The 21,649-nt window shown below is 39.5% G+C and overlaps 1 protein-coding gene across 1 annotated transcript; it reads right to left on the bottom strand.

Moving 5' to 3' along the window:
* Positions 1-6,695: 6,695 nt before the first annotated feature.
* LOC131537545 (patched domain-containing protein 3-like) lies at positions 6,696-10,076 on the bottom strand. Its single transcript, XM_058771073.1, has 4 exons — positions 9,390-10,076; positions 8,903-9,030; positions 8,681-8,826; positions 6,696-8,609 (listed from the first exon to the last, which is right to left on the bottom strand). The coding sequence occupies exons 1-4, from the start codon at positions 10,074-10,076 to the stop codon at positions 6,973-6,975; spliced, it is 2,598 nt and encodes an 865-aa protein (XP_058627056.1). The 3' UTR covers positions 6,696-6,972.
* Positions 10,077-21,649: the final 11,573 nt, after the last annotated feature.

The following is a 21,649-nucleotide window of genomic DNA, read 5'->3' as shown; positions in this document are numbered from 1 at the left end:
GTAATTCAGGCAAAAGGAGCCCCGACTAAGTATTGAGTGCTGTACATGCTCATACTTTTCATGTTCATACTTTTCAGTTGGCCAAGATTTCTAAAAACCCTTTCTTTGTATTGGTCTTAAGTAATATTCAAATTTCAAGAGTTACTGAATTTGGGATTTTCCTTAGTTGTCAGTTATAATCATCAAAATTAAAAGAAATAAATATTTGAAATATACCAGTCTGTGTGTAATGAATGAATATAATATACAAGTTTCACTTTTTGAATGGAATTAGTGAAATAAATCAACTTTTTGATGATATTCTAATTATATGACCAGCCCTTTATTTCTCATGTCTGCGGGGCAAGTATTCGCTGAGATTCAGGTTGTTTTATTTACATGTCTGTGAAAAGAGTGACAGAGACTGAAATAGCAGAGGGCGCACCTTGTTTGTTTCCTTTATTTTACGGTCTTCGACCCCAGAAGGTGAATGTACGCAGAACGAGCAACCTGAGGTGCAACATCAAAGTCTACATGACTGACTTTCATTTGTGAGAGCAAGGTAAGAATAATGTTTGCCCAAAACCTTATCACTGTTTGTGAAATAAAAAAATAATAATAGTCAGGCGTTGGTTTAAAATAGAATTGTTATATAAATTGCTTTGAATTAAAGCATTTACCAGATGTACACATGTAAAATTGATTGCACTTTCTGACTGTGTTGCATGTTTATTTTGTTGTGTTCTATTTTGGTTACGTTTTCACACTGTTTGCACAATCTCCTGTGTTTAGTGCCTGTCTCCTCTATTGCAATGTGTAGTTGTTATTCTCCTGAGTTTACAGTTTGTAGACTTACAATAAATACAGTTTTTATTCTCCATCTCCTGTTGTGAGTTTACTACAGGAATAAATAAAATAACAGGCAAAACACAGCTCACATTTATGGTACTGTAAAACAAGTCATCATAAATGTTATCTTAAGTGCATAAACCTACTTTCCCAAAATAGGCATTCCTTACACATGAAGACTTATGAATCAGGTTAATAATTAATCTGTGGATGGTTGCATAAACTTCACAGACTAGTCTGAAAATATTAGTCATCTGATTTTTTTCTAGAAGACTGGTCATAACTTTTTTAATTCAGTTATGAATAGGTAGATTGGTGTCATTTGAATCTGAAAAGTAAGACTGATTACTGCTAGTTGAGCAAACTTGTTCTTAAAATCCATTCACAGTCCATTCAAACCTATTTCTGAATATCAGACAAAAAATGACTGAGCTACAGCCGTTTGAAGGTGATAGAGTCAGCAGTTAATTCTGAGAAAAACCGAGTTATAGCTTTCTGAAGATTCCAAAGCATAGCAAGCAACGTTGCATATTTTCCTCCTATTCTTTTCTTAATAATAATTACTACATTGTTTATCACAATATAGCTATTTTTATTTTATCTTTGTTATTAAAAATAAAAACAAAGATACAAATAAACAGTAGTTTAATCAAGAGCAGCGAGTAATTCCATCTTTTCTTTTAATGTTTGATTAACATTGAGACAGATTTATATTAGGACCTACTGTGATGCATGGATCTAATATAATGTCACATCAGATTTTCCCCCAAACATTAACTAAGTGTCATGTCAGACATAACATGTTATGTCTGTGTGAATCTCGCAAAGACATATTTCGCAATAATGTACTTTATAGGGAGATTGCGTGCTCTCGGAAAGGCGCGTATTATGCACACAATTTGCAAATGTCAGTCAGCGCAATCTTTTTTCTTTTCATCAGCATGGGTTTGAAAATCATATTTCACTGATTTGGAATCATGTCATCGATAATTCGATATGAATATTCACAAAGCTAGAATGCTGCACTTTGCAACAATAGACTTACAACTTGTGGTGAGAAGCAGCAGCAGTCGTCCAGAAGTGAGCAGAGAAAAAGGTACTCATCTCAGAAAACATACAAATAAAGATCATTTTAGATGTTTAAATACTATTTGGAGCATTGGACCGACTGAAAAAAAAACAATAAAAACCATCATAGACATTCTAATGGTTTCCACTACAAATACCATTACAAACATTAAAAACCATAAACTTTTAACCATTAAAAAATGGTTTTCTATAGTGTGTTTTGGGACATATTCCATTAGGATTTAGTAGTTTTAACAAGCCATCAACAGAGCCACCAATAATACCAGTAGAGACCAACAGGGTCCATTACAGTTTCCATTAAAACCAATACAAGTCCCATTTTAACCAGTAAAACCATTACAAATTCTGTAATGGATTCTACAGTTTTTTCAGTAGGGATGGGATCGCTAGAAGAGGACAGAGAACTTATTTTCATGAAAACCTCAAATTCGACCAAAACTGACATTTTTCACTTTGGCCTGTAGCTCAAAATTAGACTGTGCACATTCTGACTCATTTTGCCAGCACGCCACGGATCACATATGTTCACACTAAGCCTGAGCATCTCCCAAAGATTCTCGTATTTTTTGCTGAAACTGGAAAACTGGCCAAATGATTCTGGTGCAGCAAGCATTTCTATCAAATCCTCTGTCACTGGCATGTCTCCAGAATACTATTCCATGCATTCTTTCCACATTGGAGCAGCGACCTCAGTGGCAACACCAGGTATATTAAATGAAACAAACAAGATCCCTGGCCGTTGGTCTTCACAAGTATATCACAATCTCAGTGACCTCTGTCAAGCCCAAGCCTACCTCAGCTCTTCCCAATCTTAGGGTGTCCTAATCACTCGGCCTACATATAACTGAGATGATACCCCCACACTGAGTTTCCTGGCCACCAACACAAGACATCCATATCAGATTACCTGACTTTCATCCCCTTCCCCTTCCCCTTCATCCCTAACATTCTATTCCGTAAAATGTTTCTTTAACATTCTTGGTTGTGGCGTGGTCCTTGCTCGTGAAAATAATATAATTAATAATTAGTGCCACCTAATTTTTTTGAAGGGGCACCATGACTGTATTACTGTGGTGTTTTTATTTTATTTAGTATTGTGTGAGCAGGCCAGGTTCAAATTCTGATCTTATATCTTTTTTTATTAATTTTTTTTAATATTAAACTTGCATCCCACTTCATGGGCTCTGCCTTTCAGAATAAGTAGGGCTGGGGAGTCAAACTCAGTTCCTGGAGGGCCACAGCCCTGCAGACTTTAGCTTCAACCCTAATTAAACATTTGAATTCCAAGGTTCATGTTAATTAATCTTAAAATGTTTCAGAAAATATTGCTGTTTATTTGCTGCGGGTGTACGAAATTAACATTTTAATGAGCTATTGCTGCTTTTGACTCTAATGCTTGTGGAAATTTACTATTTTCCTAATTCATGGTTTCCATTGGTTTAAAGGGGTCATATGACGTTGCTAAAAAGAACATTATTTTGTGTATTTGGTGTAATGCAATGTGTTTACGCAGTTTAAGGTTCAAAAAACACATTTTCCACATACTGTACATGATTGTTGCCCCTCTATGCTCCACCTTTCTGAAACGCGTCGATTTTTACAAAGCTCATTGTTCTGAGAAGCGAGGCGTTCTCTGATTGGCCAGCTATCCAGTGCGTTGTGATTGGCCGAGTACCTCAAGTGTGAGATGGAAATGTTATGCCTCTTACCGTATTGTGATGCCGTGTCCTGGTGCAACGACACAAAAACAAAAGGTGTTTGTTGCATCCAGTGGGGACATAATTACTGATTATAATGACTTATACTTTCTTTTTACATGTCGCGTTGCATCGCGCCGCATAAACATTACCATGTCTGCATTTGTGATTGGAGAAATGACAAACAACAAGCGCTACTCTACACTGCTCAAAACTCGCTTTTGAATAGTCAGTGGCAAATTCTTTAAATAAGAAAACGTACTTACGTTTAACAGAAGCATCAGACTGTCCTCGCAAAGTTGGAATTGCCCCACTTTATAGAAACAGCCTTTGTGCACAGCTGACTTTGTAGGCTACTCTTCCAGGTTCAGGAAATAGTCCTCCGTAAAATGCGCTGCACACACTCTAATATTTGGGTTGAACTGTTCTGGAACAGTGTTGTAAATACAACTTAACCACTGATTTCTAGTTGTGTCCTCTTTTGGAAGTCCAAACAAAGTACTTTCATTTTCACAATGAAACACAGCGTCTCCAGGACATGGTGCCGGAGGCAGCAACAATACTACAGCGAGAATACTAGTTCTGCCTTCTTTCATTGCATATACGTTTGGGCGGTGTTTTGCGAATCTTCCCACACCGGGGTGTGTTTGAATGAGCCGTTTTAGGGGAGCGTGGTCGAGTTTTATAAAGAATATCTCTTTGGTTTTGAGACTTTAGTCTTTGCAACTTCAGCTGCAGCTGTGCCTTCGTGACTCAATTGACTAACAAATAGGCATGCTTGACCGCTTAGTGCATCAGTGTACTGCACCTGTTAATTCACAGCCAGCCAGCCCCCTTGGTCAGCTCAGGGGGAAGTTGCATACACATGTAAAGACTGTCTTAAGAACTTTTTCAGATTCAAATTACACCAATCTACCTTTTCGTAACTGAATTTTAAAAAGTTATGACCAGTCTTGGAAAAAAAATTAGATGAATAACTTTTTTTAAACTAGTCCCCAGGACTTCCGGTTTGGGGTGATGGCGTAGACATGTGTTGAGTCTTGCTCCCGCATCTTTTTATTCTATAACTGTCTAAAAACCCTGCGACATATTTCTGTTTCACTACTAATTGGACAATATTGTTGTTGTACACAAATCTGAATTGAATTATGGCAGCTAAATCAGCAAAACAAGGCAAAAAGGATCAGAAAGTTGAGGCGTGCGGAGATGACGGTAAAGATGTTAGCATGGCAGTGATCGGTAACCTCCTGGAGGAAGACCAGGCTGCTCTCTCTGCAGACTTTAAAACCACTGTTTCGACACTCGAGGTAAAGCTGGACCAAAATCAAGCTATGGTGACGGAACACGCCTCGAAAATTACTTAGATCGAGACCCACACAAATTCACAGGATGAGCGCACACATGCCTTAGAAACTACATGTGCTATGTTAACAGAGAGCAACGCTAAACTGCTTGCCAAAGTCGTGGATCTCGAGTCCCGTAGCCGGCGTAATAACATAAGAATTATTGGACTACCTGAATCCATTGAAGGACCTCGGCCCTCTGTCTTCTTCTCTGAGCTACTCGCAGAAGTGTTTGGCGACGGAGTTCTGGAATCTCCGCTGGAATGTGATAGAGTGCATCAGTCACTGTCAGACAAACCGAGGCCAGGACAGAGACCAAGGCCTGTTATTGTCCGGCTTCACAAGTTTCAACAAAAAGAAAAGATCATCCGCGAGGTTAGAGCGAAGAGGGGAAAGCTTTACTACCATGACACTCCTATTGCTATCTACGAGGACTACGCTCCGGAGGTGCTGAAACAACGTTCTAAGTACAAAGAAGTGCTGTCCGAATTTTACAAACTGGGCCTAAAACCAGCGCTGTTAGTTTTAGGCTAACAGGCTAACTATCATAACGAAGGAGGGAAATCGTAGAAGACTTACATCGGTCGCTGAAGTCAAGGACTACATTGCATCTTTACATTCTGCTGAGGACTAAACCCAAAGCGTCTAATGCGGTAATTTGTGGCTGGTTCGGTTAATGATTCAAGATGCAGCATTTGTAAAATGTATCGATTCCTATACAGACTTAAGTGGCTGACTAGTTATCGCTTGGATTGTTCAACTGAATATGCCTATGTTCTGTCAGTTCTGGATTTATAGATACCTTTCATTAGGCATTATTGATGGGCTGTGTGCACCGTCGTGTTCACTTTATTAGTTTTTGCAAGCAAAATAATCTTTCAATGGGGTAAGCAAAATAATCTTGTTTTCTGTGTGAAATAAGATTATTTTGCTTACCCATATTTTGGCTGGAAACTAGACCAAAAAAAAAATCTAAGTTAGAAAAGTATTTTTTTGCAGTGTAAGTACCTTGAGAGCTATAGAGAGCAGAGCAGACGGCTCCTTATGCTTTTGAATTGCTCTTGCAGTATTTGATGTCATACGACGATCGGTCTGCGCAACACTCTTCTGAATCATTGCTGGATCTTAGTCTTGTTTGAGAGTGTTCCGTGACTGACAATATTATAGACAAATTAGATGCATTATGTCCTTAATAATATCTGTTTAGTGTGTTTAGTGACACAGAATAAATGGGTTACTGTTCAACTTATTGTTTTACTTTTTGCATTAGCATTGATTTACTTTCCACAAGGACCAGGAACAAGGAAATGTTGACCTGGAAATACTGCCTCTGCTTATATCTATCATGGCATCAAGCTTACAAGATGCATTCGTACATGTACAGTGTCATAAATTAATCAATCATTCACTTCAGTGACAATTATGCTGAGGTCAAGAGGTCTTTTAATGTCATACAATTCCCAGTGTTCAGTAATGTGGTTTAATCAATGTACTTGAAAGTGGATTTGAACTGGATTACAAATTCAAAGCTGTGTTTCCATTCACGTGTTAAAATGAATAGATGTGGATATTAAATAGAAATGCATTGAAAATAATACTGAAGACAAGGATAAAAAGAAAAACTTGATTAAAATGTAAATGCACAAAAACATGCAGTGTATACATAAGAACATAACAGAATGATTGCTATTTCAGGATCTGGTTGCATGGTCAAATCAAAGTGTCATATAGAGAGCTACGTTTATACAGAAAGAAAAAAGTTCATACATTTTCGAAACCACTTGTCCTATGTAGGGTCACAGTGCCTATCGCACTGTCTCGAGCCATGAACTGGGAAACACCCAGCACAGAAAGCCAGTTCATCAAAGGGGGAACATACATACACACACACACACACACACTTATGGACAATTTAGTCTCAATTTCACCTGTGCCTTTGGATTGTGGGGGGAAACTGGAGCATATTCAGAAATGATTAATACATTCTACAGGTGACATTTTTCAGAAAAGTAAGCTCAGTAACAGTCAGGATCAAAAGACCATTCATTCTGAATCACGATTGCTTTAACTCTTCGTTCGCTTGTGTCACTGTGCTCTGGAAGATTTTCTTTGTTTTTTTCATGGCTGTTACTACAAGTGCCAAGGAAGCTCAGGAACACAGGTATGAATACGATGCCATGGACAGCCCCAAACAGAATGACTAAGAACATGATCTTGAAGAAGGTCCTGAAGATGTAGCTTTTGGCAGCCGCGAGCACCACCACACCTGCGATAGTGGACACGGCACCCTGAACGATCGGATAGCCCAGTTTATTGATGGCATCCATGGCTTTTTCATTAGCTGAGGATTTTTCACTTGACACAAAAGCATAGGATATGTGAGCAGAGAAGTCAACAGAAAATCCGATACAAATAACAAGAATTATCATAGACACAGCATCTAAACTAACATCCCATAATGCCATGAAACCAGCCACTCCCACAATGACAGATGCGATGGAAAATGTCACCCAGAGAGAGCAGAGAGGGTTTGGGATCAGCAGGAGGGAAATAACTAACATCGCACATGTAGCAACCACTAAGTTTTGGATTGTATTACTGATGATGACAGCAAATTGGTCGAAATAGATGAATGCAGGGTGGTACACAATCAGATCAATGGGTGTCTGCAACTTCCCACATTTTTCTGCGGTTTCTCTAAATGCATTCAGCATGTTCTTCTCATCGATCGATGTGCGGATGTTCGCAGTCTGAATGAACATACGTGATGCATGAATTTGGTTGTTAGTGAAATTAACATCTTGACTAAATCCAAACTGAGTAAGAAATGCAGTTAAACGGCTTTTGAATTGCATTTCATTGTATAAATCGAAACTAGCATTCAGCCCAAACTGCATGTATGCACTCAGCCAAGAAACAGGCGTAATGCCTGAATGTGCCATTGTCAGATTTTGAAAATTTTCCAAACACAAGTCAAGACTTTTGCGAGCAGTTAGGTTCCAGTATTGAAAGTCTTCATCCTTTATAACTAACATGACATTGGGACCAAAGGCAGAGAAGAATTCATCTTCTTTGTCATAGTAACTACCAACATAAGAGCCATCTTCCGCTAAATTTTTCACATCTAGACCTTCCTGTATTTGGAAGCACCCGTAGATACTGACTGCCAAATACCCGGCGTAGATCAGACACACGAGTGCCTTAACCCACACTCTTGTCAGAAACGGGCCGTAATAGTTTTTAAAGAATGAATCCATTGGCATTTCAAATTCCTTATGTGTGTCTTCATCATACGCCCCACCAACACAACAACCTCTACCATCACCAGTGGCTTCTGGGACTTTCATGCAGGTCAGCCAATGTCTGTTGCCTTTCTCTCGCCTTCCGTTCAGTGCGAGACATGCGCCAAAGAAGGTAATGTTGAAGATGTAGCAGAACAGAAGAGCTGTGCTGGTGTACAAGCAGAAGGACTGAACTGAGCGGAAGGGTGTCGCAAGGCCGACGTAGAAAGCCAGCACATCCGTCAGCGTGGTGATCGTTATGGACACGCCGGCCTCCTTATATGTGTCTGCTAAGCGAACCTCAACGTCTTTATCAACTTCAGTCTTCTGCCAGCAGGAGATCATAATGAACATATCGTCAACACCAACACCTGGACAACAACAGAGCCTGTTAACATCAGCTGTGAGATGCCTACTAGGTGAGGAAATAAATGAAAGTTACCGAGAATCAGAAAGGGGGCTGTTTGCACGGTCATGGCAAATGGCATCCCGCAGAACAGCAGCAGTCCAAAACTGGCCAACACGGCCATACCAGCAGAGAGGACGCCCAACGCAGCCACCCACACCTTCGTCCTGACACAGTCTAACCTGTGGAAGGACACAAGATGAATAACATAGCTAGTGATAGAAATGTGCTAATGTGATTTTTAATTCTTTACAATACCTTAAACAAGACAGAACTGAAATGGTAATGGCCAGGACATATGTAACAGAGAAAAGGGGGATGATAGAGTCTGAATTGTTCTCAAACTCATTCTGTCTTGATATCGATGTAAAGAAAGACACATGGACCTGTAAAAATTCAACACAAATGAGTGTTCATTATAGTTTCTGTGAAGAATTAGTTAGGATATAGCACAGTGATTAATTAACTAGGAAAAACCATTACAGAACATGAATAGCCTGCAGAAAAATCAAGGAAATGTACATAGATTTGGTTCATTTTCTCAAAATTTTGGAACTGTTGTCAAAATGACTTTTGGTGCTTTAGTTTAAGTTATTGGAGATTATTTGATTAATGACACTTGAGGTACTTTTACACACACACACACACACACACACACACACACACACACACAAACAATCAGGTCATCAGGTGTTTGTATACATGTAGATATAGATCATAACTCGCAATAATTTCTTTTGCTTACCGATTTCTGTTCTGTAGAATTTGAGAGGAGTTTTAGAAAGCCATCAAGCCAGTAACGGGTTTCCTTTGTCTTCTTCTCATCTAAGAAGTAAAAAAGCCTGACTGCTCTGGCACTGGTGAGTTCTGAACTATCCAGCTTTACACCACCAATGGTTGTTCCCAAAAACATGTCATCATTCATCGGATATGTTATGTTTGAAGAAACAATTTCAGTAGCATTGTAATTTATAATGTCTAAAATTGCATTTGATATGCACCTTCCCTTTGTTTTGACACAGAGATTTTCAAAAGTGTTTCCTCTAGTTATACTTTTCACTTGTCTGTCTAGCTCTATAATGTCGTTAAAAGCTGCTTCGGTTAATATATTTTCTCCTTGCAAGCCTGTGATGATCAAAGAGGCATAAGTGCCTTCAGACGCAAGCCGTAACTCAGAAAACTCTTCAGATTGTGGGAAATTTTCCACCACAATTGCCCTCTCCAACTTGGCAGGTCCATTCACAGGTGTAAACTGGTCTTCAATATCATTTGCCTCCCTCTCCTGAAGAAAAACAAAACCTGCTCCAAGGGCAGCAGCGACATATAAAGATAATAAAAGAAACACACATGGATGTCTACCAACAACACAGCCAAGTTTTTCAAAGGCCAGAGACAGAGGTCGTTCGATGCAGTCTGTTTTGCACTTCGCCATCCTCCATACACTTCAACAGTTTACGGTGAATCTCTTGCTCTTACGGTGAAGCCCCAGACACATCCTCCTTCTATAATGACTCAGTGTTGTCATAACATATTTATAGGCTGAATACTTATAACTCATTTGTTAATTTTTAACAAAATAAGGTTACTCATTTACAAACGTCTTTGTTTGCACCTGCCCTGTGTATCACTTCCAGAAACTGTACGATTAATTAATGGGACATTTTCAATCTTAGGGGACTGTCATTAAATAAATAATTACCTACAACACCCCTGGAATTCCTCCATCAAGGGATATTTGATAGAGCTCAAAACCTGTGTCAGGATTATGGACTGTCTGTGTTGTGTTTTTGCTCCCCTTGACCTAGTTTCTCGCGTGTGTCATGCCCTTATTTGGTCCTTCCTGTTACTGTTCGTCTTGGTTCCCATTTGATTCAGCTGTGTTTCCCCAATTATCTTGTTTGGTTCTAAGTATTTAAGCCCTGTGCTTGCCTGTGTTCCCTGTTCGGTATTGTGAATGTCTTCATGAATGTAAACTTCAACGTGCTACGTATTTGTCTCCTGCCTGCCCTGTGTTTGGAATATTAAAGACTGTTCTTGTGAATTCTCCTGCGTCTCCACATTCCTTGCTCCAATGCAGTAACAGAAGTGTGACAACCTGCACTAGCCAGTGCAGATTCACTTTTACAATGAGGGCAAAAGACATGGGTCCAGTAAAGAAAAAAACAGAGACACTTTATTTTATAATACAAACATTCATTCAATTAAAAAACAAGTAAAAAATTCCAATCATCCACATGAATGCGCTTTAACTCATCAAGGCAATAGAATCTGAGATTACATAACTAAACACACAATTACAAAAAGAAAACAAATTTAAACAATATCTTTCCTGCAGAAATGAAAGGCGCAAGAGGATTCCCCCTTTAAAATCACACTGTCTCACACAACATGACAACAGAAAAACAATGAACAGAAACTACTCTATGCAATAGTTGTAAGGATTTCACAACCTTTATCCAAGTGTTTAAAATTAAGTGGTTGTAAGGGAAACAGGTCAATTTAGCTCAAAGGGAATCATTTATGATTTTATAGGGAATTTGGACCGAATCACTGTTTTACGGCTGATCACGGTGTCGGCAGCATTTCACATATAACATCAACTCTGCACTGGATATTAAAATCCAAAATATAGTGAAAACACTATTAATAAGCACAGTAACAAGATCGGCAGTTTAAGACATTAACTTGTAAGCACAAAATACAAGACACTTCTCTTTTCAATACAAATAAGACTTTATTGGATATATCTAAGACATGTAATCTAATCTATCACATAATCACATGCATTCACACATTCACACGTTGCAGGAAGAGAGAAAGTGAGGAAAGAATGAGTTTAAGAGAATGAAAATGTGAAATCCCAAGCTTATAGCAATATGTGCAATTGCATATAGACCTGAACAACCAATCACTTAATTAACCCTCGCATTGAGTTTCTCAATGAGGTTAAAATTTATATTAAATGCACCAGTTCAGCTAGAATCTGGAGTTGTATTACTTGCTTTGCTTGTTTAGGGGATTCCCTTGTTGAAGTTGTTGCAGGAAAGGGGGTTTTCCGAGGTTGCTGATTGGTTGGAAGTTCAGTAGTCGTTGAAGTGATGTCTTGGGAAGCATTTTAAATGCATTTTGCACCTTTATATATCATGTTAGTTAATCTATAATGGGTGATGGGCAAATTAGCCTAATGTTCTATTAGGGTCATTCTATGGAAATGTCCGTTTTTCTGTCCCTAGCCTTTACAGAAATATTACACTTTTTCTTTATGTTTTAAAATGAAACAATATGGTATTTGAACAATTACACGTTCTTGAGCCATTAATGTGGCAATAATTGTTTTTTATTTAATTATATAGAATTCCAAGCACCACAAAACTGCTCACCCCCACAGTCATGTACAGAGGAAAAGTGCTTTGTTTTGAGGTCCAAAACAGGTTTTTCTACCATTTAAAATACAATAATGAATTCATAACTATCAAATATATGATGTAAATGACATTTCATATGAAGCTTTTAGTTGAAGTCACTGGTATGACCTGCTTTATTGTTAGGGAATTGTAAAAAACTAGAATTCAAATGGATTAACCTACTTAATTTAGTGAGTATACCATGATTGACAAAATGTGGTTTGATACCTTGCAAAAAGCCATTTTGTAAAATGCATTTTTCATGAAAATTGTCTTGTTTTCAGAAAAAACATGTCAAAATTAAGTGAGTTTTTAAGTGAGATGCATTATGTCCTTAATAATATCTGTTTAGTGTGTTTAGTGACACAGAATAAATGGGTTACTGTTCAACTTATTGTTTTACTTTTTGCATTAGCATTGATTTACTTTCCACAAGGACCAGGAACAAGGAAATGTTGACCTGGAAATACTGCCTCTGCTTATATCTATCATGGCATCAAGCTTACAAGATGCATTCGTACATGTACAGTGTCATAAATTAATCAATCATTCACTTCAGTGACAATTATGCTGAGGTCAAGGTCTTTTAATGTCATACAATTCCCAGTATTCAGTAATGAGGTTTAATCAATGTACTTGAAAGTGGATTTGAACTGGATTACAAATTCAAAGTTGTGTTTCCTTCGACGTGTTAAAATGAATAGATGTAGATATTAAATAGAAATGCATTGAAAATAATACTGAAGACAAGGATAAAAAGAAAAAGAAAAACTTGATTAAAATGTAAATGCACAAAAACATGCAGTGTATACATAAGAACATAACAGAATGATTGCTATTTCAGGATCTGGTTGCATGGTCAAATCAAAGTGTCATATAGAGAGCTAAGTTCATACAGAAAGAAAAAAGTTCATACATTTTCGAAACCACTTGTCCTATGTAGGGTCACAGTGCCTATCGCACTGTCTCGAGCCATGAACTGGGAAACACCCAGCACAGAAAGCCAGTTCATCAAAGGGGGAACATACATACACACACACACACACACACACACACACACACACACTTATGGACAATTTAGTCTCAATTTCACCTGTGCCTTTGGATTGTGGGGGGAAACTGGAGCATATTCAGAAATGATTAATACATTCTACAGGTGACATTTTTCAGAAAAGTAAGCTCAGTAACAGTCAGGATCAAAAGACCATTCATTCTGAATCACGATTGCTTTAACTCTTCGTTCGCTTGTGTCACTGTGCTCTGGAAGATTTTCTTTGTTTTTTTCATGGCTGTTACTACAAGTGCCAAGGAAGCTCAGGAACACAGGTATGAATACGATGCCATGGACAGCCCCAAACAGAATGACTAAGAACATGATCTTGAAGAAGGTCCTGAAGATGTAGCTTTTGGCAGCCGCGAGCACCACCACACCTGCGATAGTGGACACGGCACCCTGAACGATCGGATAGCCCAGTTTATTGATGGCATCCATGGCTTTTTCATTAGCTGAGGATTTTTTTACTTGACACAAAAGCATAGGATATGTGAGCAGAGAAGAAACTAGAAACTTACAAAAAGCCATTTTGTAAAATGCATTTTTCATGAAAATTGTCTTGTTTTCAGAAAAAACATGTCAAAATTAAGTGAGTTTTTGCTTGAAACAATCAAAATAATCTGCCAATGGGGTAAGAAAAATAATCTTATATCAAACAGAAATCCGTCTTTTTACTTAAGTACCATGTATGGGTGTCATGCCTTAAAATATTTTTATATGACTGACTTTGTATTTAACATGAATTTAATAAAAACACTTTCACTGTATGAAATAAAATGAAATTGTATAAATTTCATTTTATAACACTTTCATTGTACAGAAACACAGCAAAGGAAATTTACATTACATTATCAAAGAATATTATAATTTCATTATCAAGACTTCAGTCTCAAAAACTTCCATTATAATTGCTGAAGCTGTTTGGTTGGAAATGGATATCTTACATCATACTCACTTCTGCACTTTGTTGTTTCTGATGAGAGAATTCGGCCGGGAATTCAGTCAGCGAGCGCACGCCCTGAGCTCATCTGAATGCCTCTGACTGGCCATTGCATTCATAAGCTCAAAAGAATCATGTGTGATTGGTTATCAGTGTTGGGCAGTAACTAGTTACTAATAAGATTTCAGTAATAATATTACAGTTACTTTCCATAAAACAGCTTAGTTACTTTTGATGCCTCAACCCCGCTGATTTAAAATCTAACAATCAAATAATCACTAGATTTATTTTCATAATTTTCATGACTCGCACGTGCTTGTGATGTCCCCAGTGCAGCAGGCAAGCTTGGAATATGGAAAAGCTTACATTCAGCAGATAGAAATATTGCATTATATTGATTTTGTCAGAAAAAAAGATCTGTTGTGCAAGTTGTGGCTTTACTTTACTCTGGCATTACATCCTTCTGATCAGCATGTGGTACATTATATTAATATAATTAAAAATATTTTTAGAAAATTAAACTGTTTCTTACAAACTCATGTGATTTGATAAAATACGGAAATATGGGTAACAGAAAAATTACTTCAAGCTACACATGACAATTAATGAGATGAATACAACACTGAATGCCACTATCAATCACTATTGAGTGTTTGTAATAACTTCTGACTGCGATCCAATGTGGATTTTGGTCAAATGATGAGGCAGAAATATGTTATTAGTAACATTCTAGAAGAATTTTATCTGGAAGATACACAGTTACTTCTGTGAGGCGTGAAGAAAAAGTAATGTAACTAGTGTAACTAATTACTGTTGCCAGAAAGTAATAAGTAAAGTAGCAATATTACTTTTGAAAGGAGTAACTAGTAATGAATAGTATATTACATTCTTTGAGTAACTAGCCCAACACTGTTGGTTATAATGCACAGAGCTGTAAACAGAGATGGGCACAAATACATCAAAATGTATTTAAAATAGGGGTGTCAACGTTAACGCGTTAACGCATGTGATTAATCAAAAACATTTAATGCATTAATAATTTTTTAACGCACATTAATCCACAAGGATCCAGCAGCTGTTCAAGTGGACATTGGTCAGGTATGGACGCAGCAAGAATATTATTTGCACTTAAACAAGGCCCACGATCGTTAGGTAATCATATTCGAGAATGTATAGCCATCGCAAACTATTCTGATTTACCGGACTGTGTTCTGATAGAGATTTCCGTGTTCATCACTTGCTCAGTTTATGGATTATGCTTTGTTGAATGTTGGCTCTCTATTCACTGTGGGTGTCGCGGAGGAGGAACGCGACACCGCATCTAAGACTGAAATGGTGGCCACAACAACCGGTCACGTCATTACTGCCATTCATGAGCCAAGTCAAGTTCAAGTTCAAGTTCATTTTATTTGTATAGCACATTTACAACAGCCACCAGGCTGACCAAAGTGCTTTACAGAAAAGCAAGATTATAGCCTACCACATACACAGAAAACAAACCCGACAGAATTTAATACAACAATTAAAAAATAAAACTGGCCATAGCACAGTAGTCAATACACTAAGGAAAACAAATATGTTTTTAGCAGAGACTTAAAAACAGACAGAGAAGAGGCCATTCTAATCTCTAAAGGCAGGGTATTCCAAAGTCGAGGCCCTGCCACTGCAAAAGCACGCTCACCTCTACGCTTAAGCCTAACGTGAGGGACTACCAACAAAGCCTGGTCACAGGATCGTAGGCTTCTTGACGGAGAGTAGAGATGAAGAAGTTCAGAGAGGTAGATAGGGGCTAGATTGTGTAGGGATTCATATACATAGAGGAGAATTTTAAAGTCTATTCTCTGACAGACCGGTAACCAGTGTAAGGATTTAAGAACTGGAGTGATGTGCTCATGTTTATGACACTTTAAGAGAAGTCTGGCTGTAGCATTTTGAACAAGCTGAAGACGCGCAATTTGAGACTTAGATATACCGCAATATAAAGAGTTGCAGTAATCTAGACGAGATGTAACAAAAGCGTGAACAGCCATTTCGAGAGTTTTAGGAGTGAGAAAATGTTTAATTTTGGACAGTAAACGAAGCTGATAAAAACTGGATCCAATAACAGAGGAAATATGTTTATCAAATTTTAAATGCTGGTCAACAAGAACTCCTAGGTTCCGCACCCGTGAGGATCTAAAAACGCATAAACTTTCTAACTCAGGGCTTATACACTGAGAGTTTTCATTTGGGCCAAAAACAATTACCTCGGTCTTGTCTTCGTTTAGGAAGAGGAAATTTTGGGCTAGCCATGATTTTACCTCCTCTAAACATTGCAGAAGAGAGGTAATCGCAGTGGAATTGTTTTTTTTTTATTGGTAGATATATTTGAGTATCATCTGCATAGAAGTGAAAAGACATACCATGTTTACGTAGAATTGAGCCCAGAGGTAGGATGTAAAGAGAAAATAGAGAAGGAGATAAGATAGAGCCTTGTGGAAGGCCACAGGTCAGAGGTGCAGAAGAAGAAGTAAATTACCCAGCTTCACTAAAAACTTTCTGTCAGACAGGTAAGATTGAAACCATTTCAGGACGTTAGCTTTTAGACCTACCCAAGACTCCAATCTGGATAACAGTGAGGAGTGGTCTACAGTATCAAAAGCGGCCGATAAATCTAAAAGGATAAGAACCACAGAGTCTCCGGAATCAGTAGAGAGGTAAATACCGTTTAACACTCTCAACAGGGCGGACTCAGTGCTGTGAGCAGACTTAAAACCAGATTGAAAAACCTCATGAATACAATTTCTTGACAGAAAACTTTGAAGTTGATTCAGCACAATTTTCTCCAAAACATTTGAAATGAAAGGCAAGACAGAAGTTGGCCGAAAAATTTTTTGGACAGAGGAATCCAGTGAAGGCTTCTTGAGCAGAGGAGTGACTGTAGCGACTTTGAGATTGGCAGGAACAGAGCCAGTTTGGAGACACTTATTAATAAGAGACACCAGACCTGGCCCAATCGAATTGATAATTAATTTTAAAAATCTCGGGTGAATGATATCGCTAGAACAGAATGAAGGTTTAAGCTTGCCAATCACCTCCTTCAATTCCTGAAGATTGATAGGTTCAAAAGCATCAAAAAAGGCAGAGGCAGATGACATGATTGGAGAGACAGTTACAGTTAAAGTGGGGCAGACGCAAAGTCTTAAGTTAGTAATTTTGTCACTGAAATATCTCAAGAAGCTTTCACAGAGAGCAACAGAGGCAACAGGTAAAGTGTTAACAGAAGGATTTGTGACAGATTGAATAATTGAAAACAATACCTTAGGTTTAGAGTGATTAGTTTAAATTAGATTAGAAAAATATGCAGCTTTTGCAGACTTAGCTGCAGTCTGATAAGATGTAAGAGAGTCTCTGAGCATTTGAAGAGAGATATGCAGCCTGTCCTTTTTCCATTTTCGTTCTGCCTTTCTACAATTTTGTCTTAAGAGACGAGTGTCAGAGTTTTGCCATAGTTCAAATTTTGATTTGCGCTTGTGTGGCTTAAGGGGGGCAGTTGCATTTGCTACCTTATGCCAGGCAGAATTCATAAGGCTAAGATGTTGATCAGCATCCAAGTCAGATAATGATTGATCCAAGTGCAACTGTGAGCAGCATTCAGCAAAGTTGAAATTTGTGCTAAACTGAGGAGAGTATAATCGAGACAGAGTTGCAGGTGTAGTAGAAATCTGAGAGAGATCTGGAAGAGTCATTGAAAATAATATGGGCTTATGGTCCGAGATCATAAAATCTGAGAGCACAATGTCAGTCACATCAAGTCCATACGACAGTACAAGAGCCAACGTATGGCCCTGAATATGAGTAGAGTCGCTGATCCACTGAGATAGATTAAAAGCATCAATAAGATTAAGAAAGTCATGCGATAGGGGGTTTGACGGACAGCAGACATGGATATTAAAATCACCCACCAATAGAAAGCGATCGTAATTAGTGGCAATATTGCCGATCAGTTCCGTGAAATGCTGTATAAAGTCCTTGGAAGAGTGCGGAGGATGGTAAATCACCCCTACACATACAGGACCATTCCAGTCTAATTGAAGAAATTGAGCTTCAAAACTGGAAAAAGACGTTACAGGGACCAATCAACAGCGTGCAGAGAGAGAGTTTTTAAAAATTGTTACTATCCCACCCCCGCGTCCACTCAGACGAGGGGAGTTAAGGAATGAACAATCAGTAGGGATCAGATCAGAGAAAGGAGTTAGATCACCAACCTTTATCCAGGATTCTGTGATGAACATAAAATCCAAGTTGTGAGATAAGTAGAAGTCGTTTAATAAAAAGGTCTCATTCACCAAGGAGCGGGCATTTAATAATGCCATCTTCGGTGAAGACAGAATAACAGGAGATGATGACGCTCTTTTCAGTGAGCGCAGATTTCCGTGAGTTACTCCCCGTCGTCGAGAGCCGAGGCCGATTCGGTGGAGACCAGCACGAGAAGCAGGACTCGGGTGCAGGGGGAGAACAGGACAAAGCCACTGGTAGGTCAAGTCCAGCGGGCGTCAGGTAGCAGAGCCGCTGTAGAACGATTCATAGTCCGAGAGAAAGCCCGCCCGCAATTGAGCTTTCAGCTTCACGATGTAACCTCCGTGGTTTCCTCCTTCGCTTTCTCCACGAGATGTTAAGGGGCCACCGGCAGATACAGTCCGGGATAACCATTCGGAACGGCTCCTTCGTATTGCCAAAGGAGCAGTCCATATCCGGTGTGTAAGAGTTCTTGAATGTGTCCACAATAGAGTTGCGGATATCCAAGAGTGCGTGACAGTCGTAGATTAAAAGTGTGCAGCAGTTTAGAGACAGAGCAGACAACCAGACAAACAAACATGAGAGCAGCAGACGGCATGCCAAATACACAGGCACCATCTTGGATTTCCCAATTTTCCAAGTCACACTTGATCTTCATGATCCAAGTCAAGTCACTGCTGATCTTCGTGAGCCAAGTCAAGTCACTGCTGATCGTCCAGAGTCTCGTCACGTCTCCGCTGATCGCCCAGAGTCTCGTCACGTCCCCGCTGATCGTCCAGAGTCTCGTCACGTCTCAGCTGATCGTCCAGAGTCTCATCACGTCACAGCTGATCGTCCAGAGTCCTGTCACTCCCTGTCTGTTGCACCCGGATATTCAAGGTCAGTCCTTCGATCTCCCAGTCTGGTATCCAGCGTGAGGGACGCACCACTGGTGTCTGCACGCGCAGCTGGTATCACCTTGTATGTGTACTTAGCAACGGTGCTCGCTTCAGCTCCTTGCATGGTGGTGGCGCCCAGCAATGCACTTTCAGCCTGTCATGTCACGTTCGAAGGGACCGTTGCTGAACTCTCCCTGTATCCTGATGGTACTACTGTAGAACCTCCAGAGGTGGCGGCATCTGCTGCAGACCCTCTAGAGGTGTCAGTGGTACCGACTTATGAACTCTCGTTCTGTCCTGTCACAGCTATGGAGGCTGTCTGCGAATCCTCATCCTGTCCTGTCACGGCTATGGAGGCCATCTGTGAACCTTCAGTCTGTCCTATCACGGCTATGGAGGCCGTTTGGGATCTCTCTGCCTGTCCCGATCCAGCCAAGGAGGCTGTCTCTGAACTCTCAGCCTTGTCTGTCACATCCAAGGATACTGTCTGTGAACTTTCTGTTTTTCTGCGGCTACAAGGGCCGTTCAGGAAGTCTTATCCCTGCCTAGCACTGCCATGGAAGCCTTAAATTAACTTTCTGTATGCCCTGTTAATCCTGTCATTCCAACAGTCTGTCTGTCCCTTTCCAGTCAATGAGTTTAATTCTGAGCTGTCTGTGTGTCTAGTTTCAACCAATAAGCCTGAGATTGAGCCACTTGTCTGTTCTATTTCAAATGATATGACTGATTGCGAACTTCCTGTCAGCCTAGTGTCTGTCAATAAACTTTCTGTCTGTCCAGTTCCAACCAAGGAGTCTGAGTATGAGCAGTTTGGTTATACTGTTTCTGTCAATGAGTTTGATTCCCAGGTATCTGTCTGTCCTGTTTCAACGAATAAGATCTGGCTTAGAACTGTCTGCTGATCTGGTTTCTGTTAACACCAAGTCTAGTTTTGAACCATCTGTCTGTCCAGTTTTAGTGACTAGTAATTATATATATATATATATATATATATATATATATATATATATATATATATATATATATATATATATATATTATACAGTGGGTACGGAAAGTATTCAGACCCCTTAAATTTTTCACTCTTTGTTATATTGCAGCCATTTGCTAAAATCATTGAAGTTAAGTTTTTTCCTCATTAATGTACACACAGCACCCCATATTGACAGAAAAACACAGAATTGTTGACATTTTTGCAGATTTATTAAAAAGAAAACTGAAATATCACATGGTCCTAAGTATTCAGACCATTTGCTGTGACACTCATATATTTAACTCAGGTGCTGTCCATTTCTTCTGATCATCCTTGAGATGGTTCTACACCTTCATTTGAGTCCAGCTGTGTTTGATTATACTGATTGGACTTGATTAGGAAAGCCACACACCTGTCTATATAAGACCTTACAGCTCACAGTGCATGTCAGAGCAAATGAGAATCATGAGGTCAAAGGAACTGCCTGAAGAGCTCAGAGACAGAATTGTGGCAAGGCACAGATCTAGCCAAGGTTACAAAAAAATTTCTGCTGCACTTAAGGTTCCTAAGAGCACAGTGGCCTCTATAATCCTTAAATGGAAGCCGTTTGGGACAACCAGAACCCTTCCTAGAGCTGGCCGTCTGGCCAAACTGAGCTATCGGGGGAGAAGAGCCTTGGTGAGAGAGGTAAAGAAGAACCAAAAGATCACTGTGGCTGAGCTCCAGAGATGCAGTCGGGAGATGGGAGAAAGTTGTAGAAAGTCAACCATCACTGCAGCCCTCCACCAGTCGGGGCTTTATGGCAGAGTGGCCCGACGGAAGCCTCTCCTCAGTGCAAGACACGTGAAAGCCCGCATGGAGTTTGCTAAAAAACACCTGAATAAGATTCTCTGGTCTGATGAGACCAAGATAGAACTTTTTGGCCTTAATTCTAAGCGGTATGTGTGGAGAAAACCAGGCACTGCTCATCACCTGTCCAATACAGTCCCAACAGTGAAGCATGGTGGTGGCAGCATCATGCTGTGGGGGTGTTTTTCAGCTGCAGGGACAGGACGACTGGTTGCAATCGAGGGAAAGATGAATGCGGCCAAGTACAGGGATATCCTGGACGAAAACCTTCTCCAGAGTGCTCAGGACCTCAGACTGGGCCGAAGGTTTACCTTCCAACAAGACAATGACCCTAAGCACACAGCTAAAATAACGAAGGAGTGGCTTCACAACAACTTAAACCCAATTGAGCATCTCTGGAGAGACCTAAAAATGGCTGTCCACCAACGTTTACCATCCAACCTGACAGAACTGGAGAGGATCTGCAAGGAGGAATGGCAGAGGATCCCAAATCCAGGTGTGAAAAACTTGTTGCATCTTTCCCAAAAAGACTCATGGCTGTATTAGATCAAAAGGGTGCTTCTACTAAATACTGAGCAAAGGGTCTGAATACTTAGGACCATGTGATATTTCAGTTTTTCTTTTTTAAT

This window comes from Onychostoma macrolepis, chromosome 03 (genome assembly GCF_012432095.1).
Source record: "Onychostoma macrolepis isolate SWU-2019 chromosome 03, ASM1243209v1, whole genome shotgun sequence".
Classification (NCBI taxonomy): Eukaryota; Metazoa; Chordata; class Actinopteri; order Cypriniformes; family Cyprinidae; genus Onychostoma; species Onychostoma macrolepis.
This window is presented reverse-complemented; position numbering and strand designations above follow the sequence as displayed.

Bases quoted from the DNA above. Each gene is read 5' to 3' on its own strand.
- LOC131537545 (XM_058771073.1), bottom strand. From the start codon at position 10,076: ATGGCGAAGTGCAAAACAGACTGCATCGAACGACCTCTGTCTCTGGCC. The intron at 9,031-9,389 runs GTAAGCAAAAGA...GAATTTTTACAG, and splicing joins ATTCTACAGAACAGAAATCG to GTCCATGTGTCTTTCTTTAC. The intron at 8,610-8,680 runs GTAACTTTCATT...GTTGTTGTCCAG, and splicing joins AGCCCCCTTTCTGATTCTCG to GTGTTGGTGTTGACGATATG.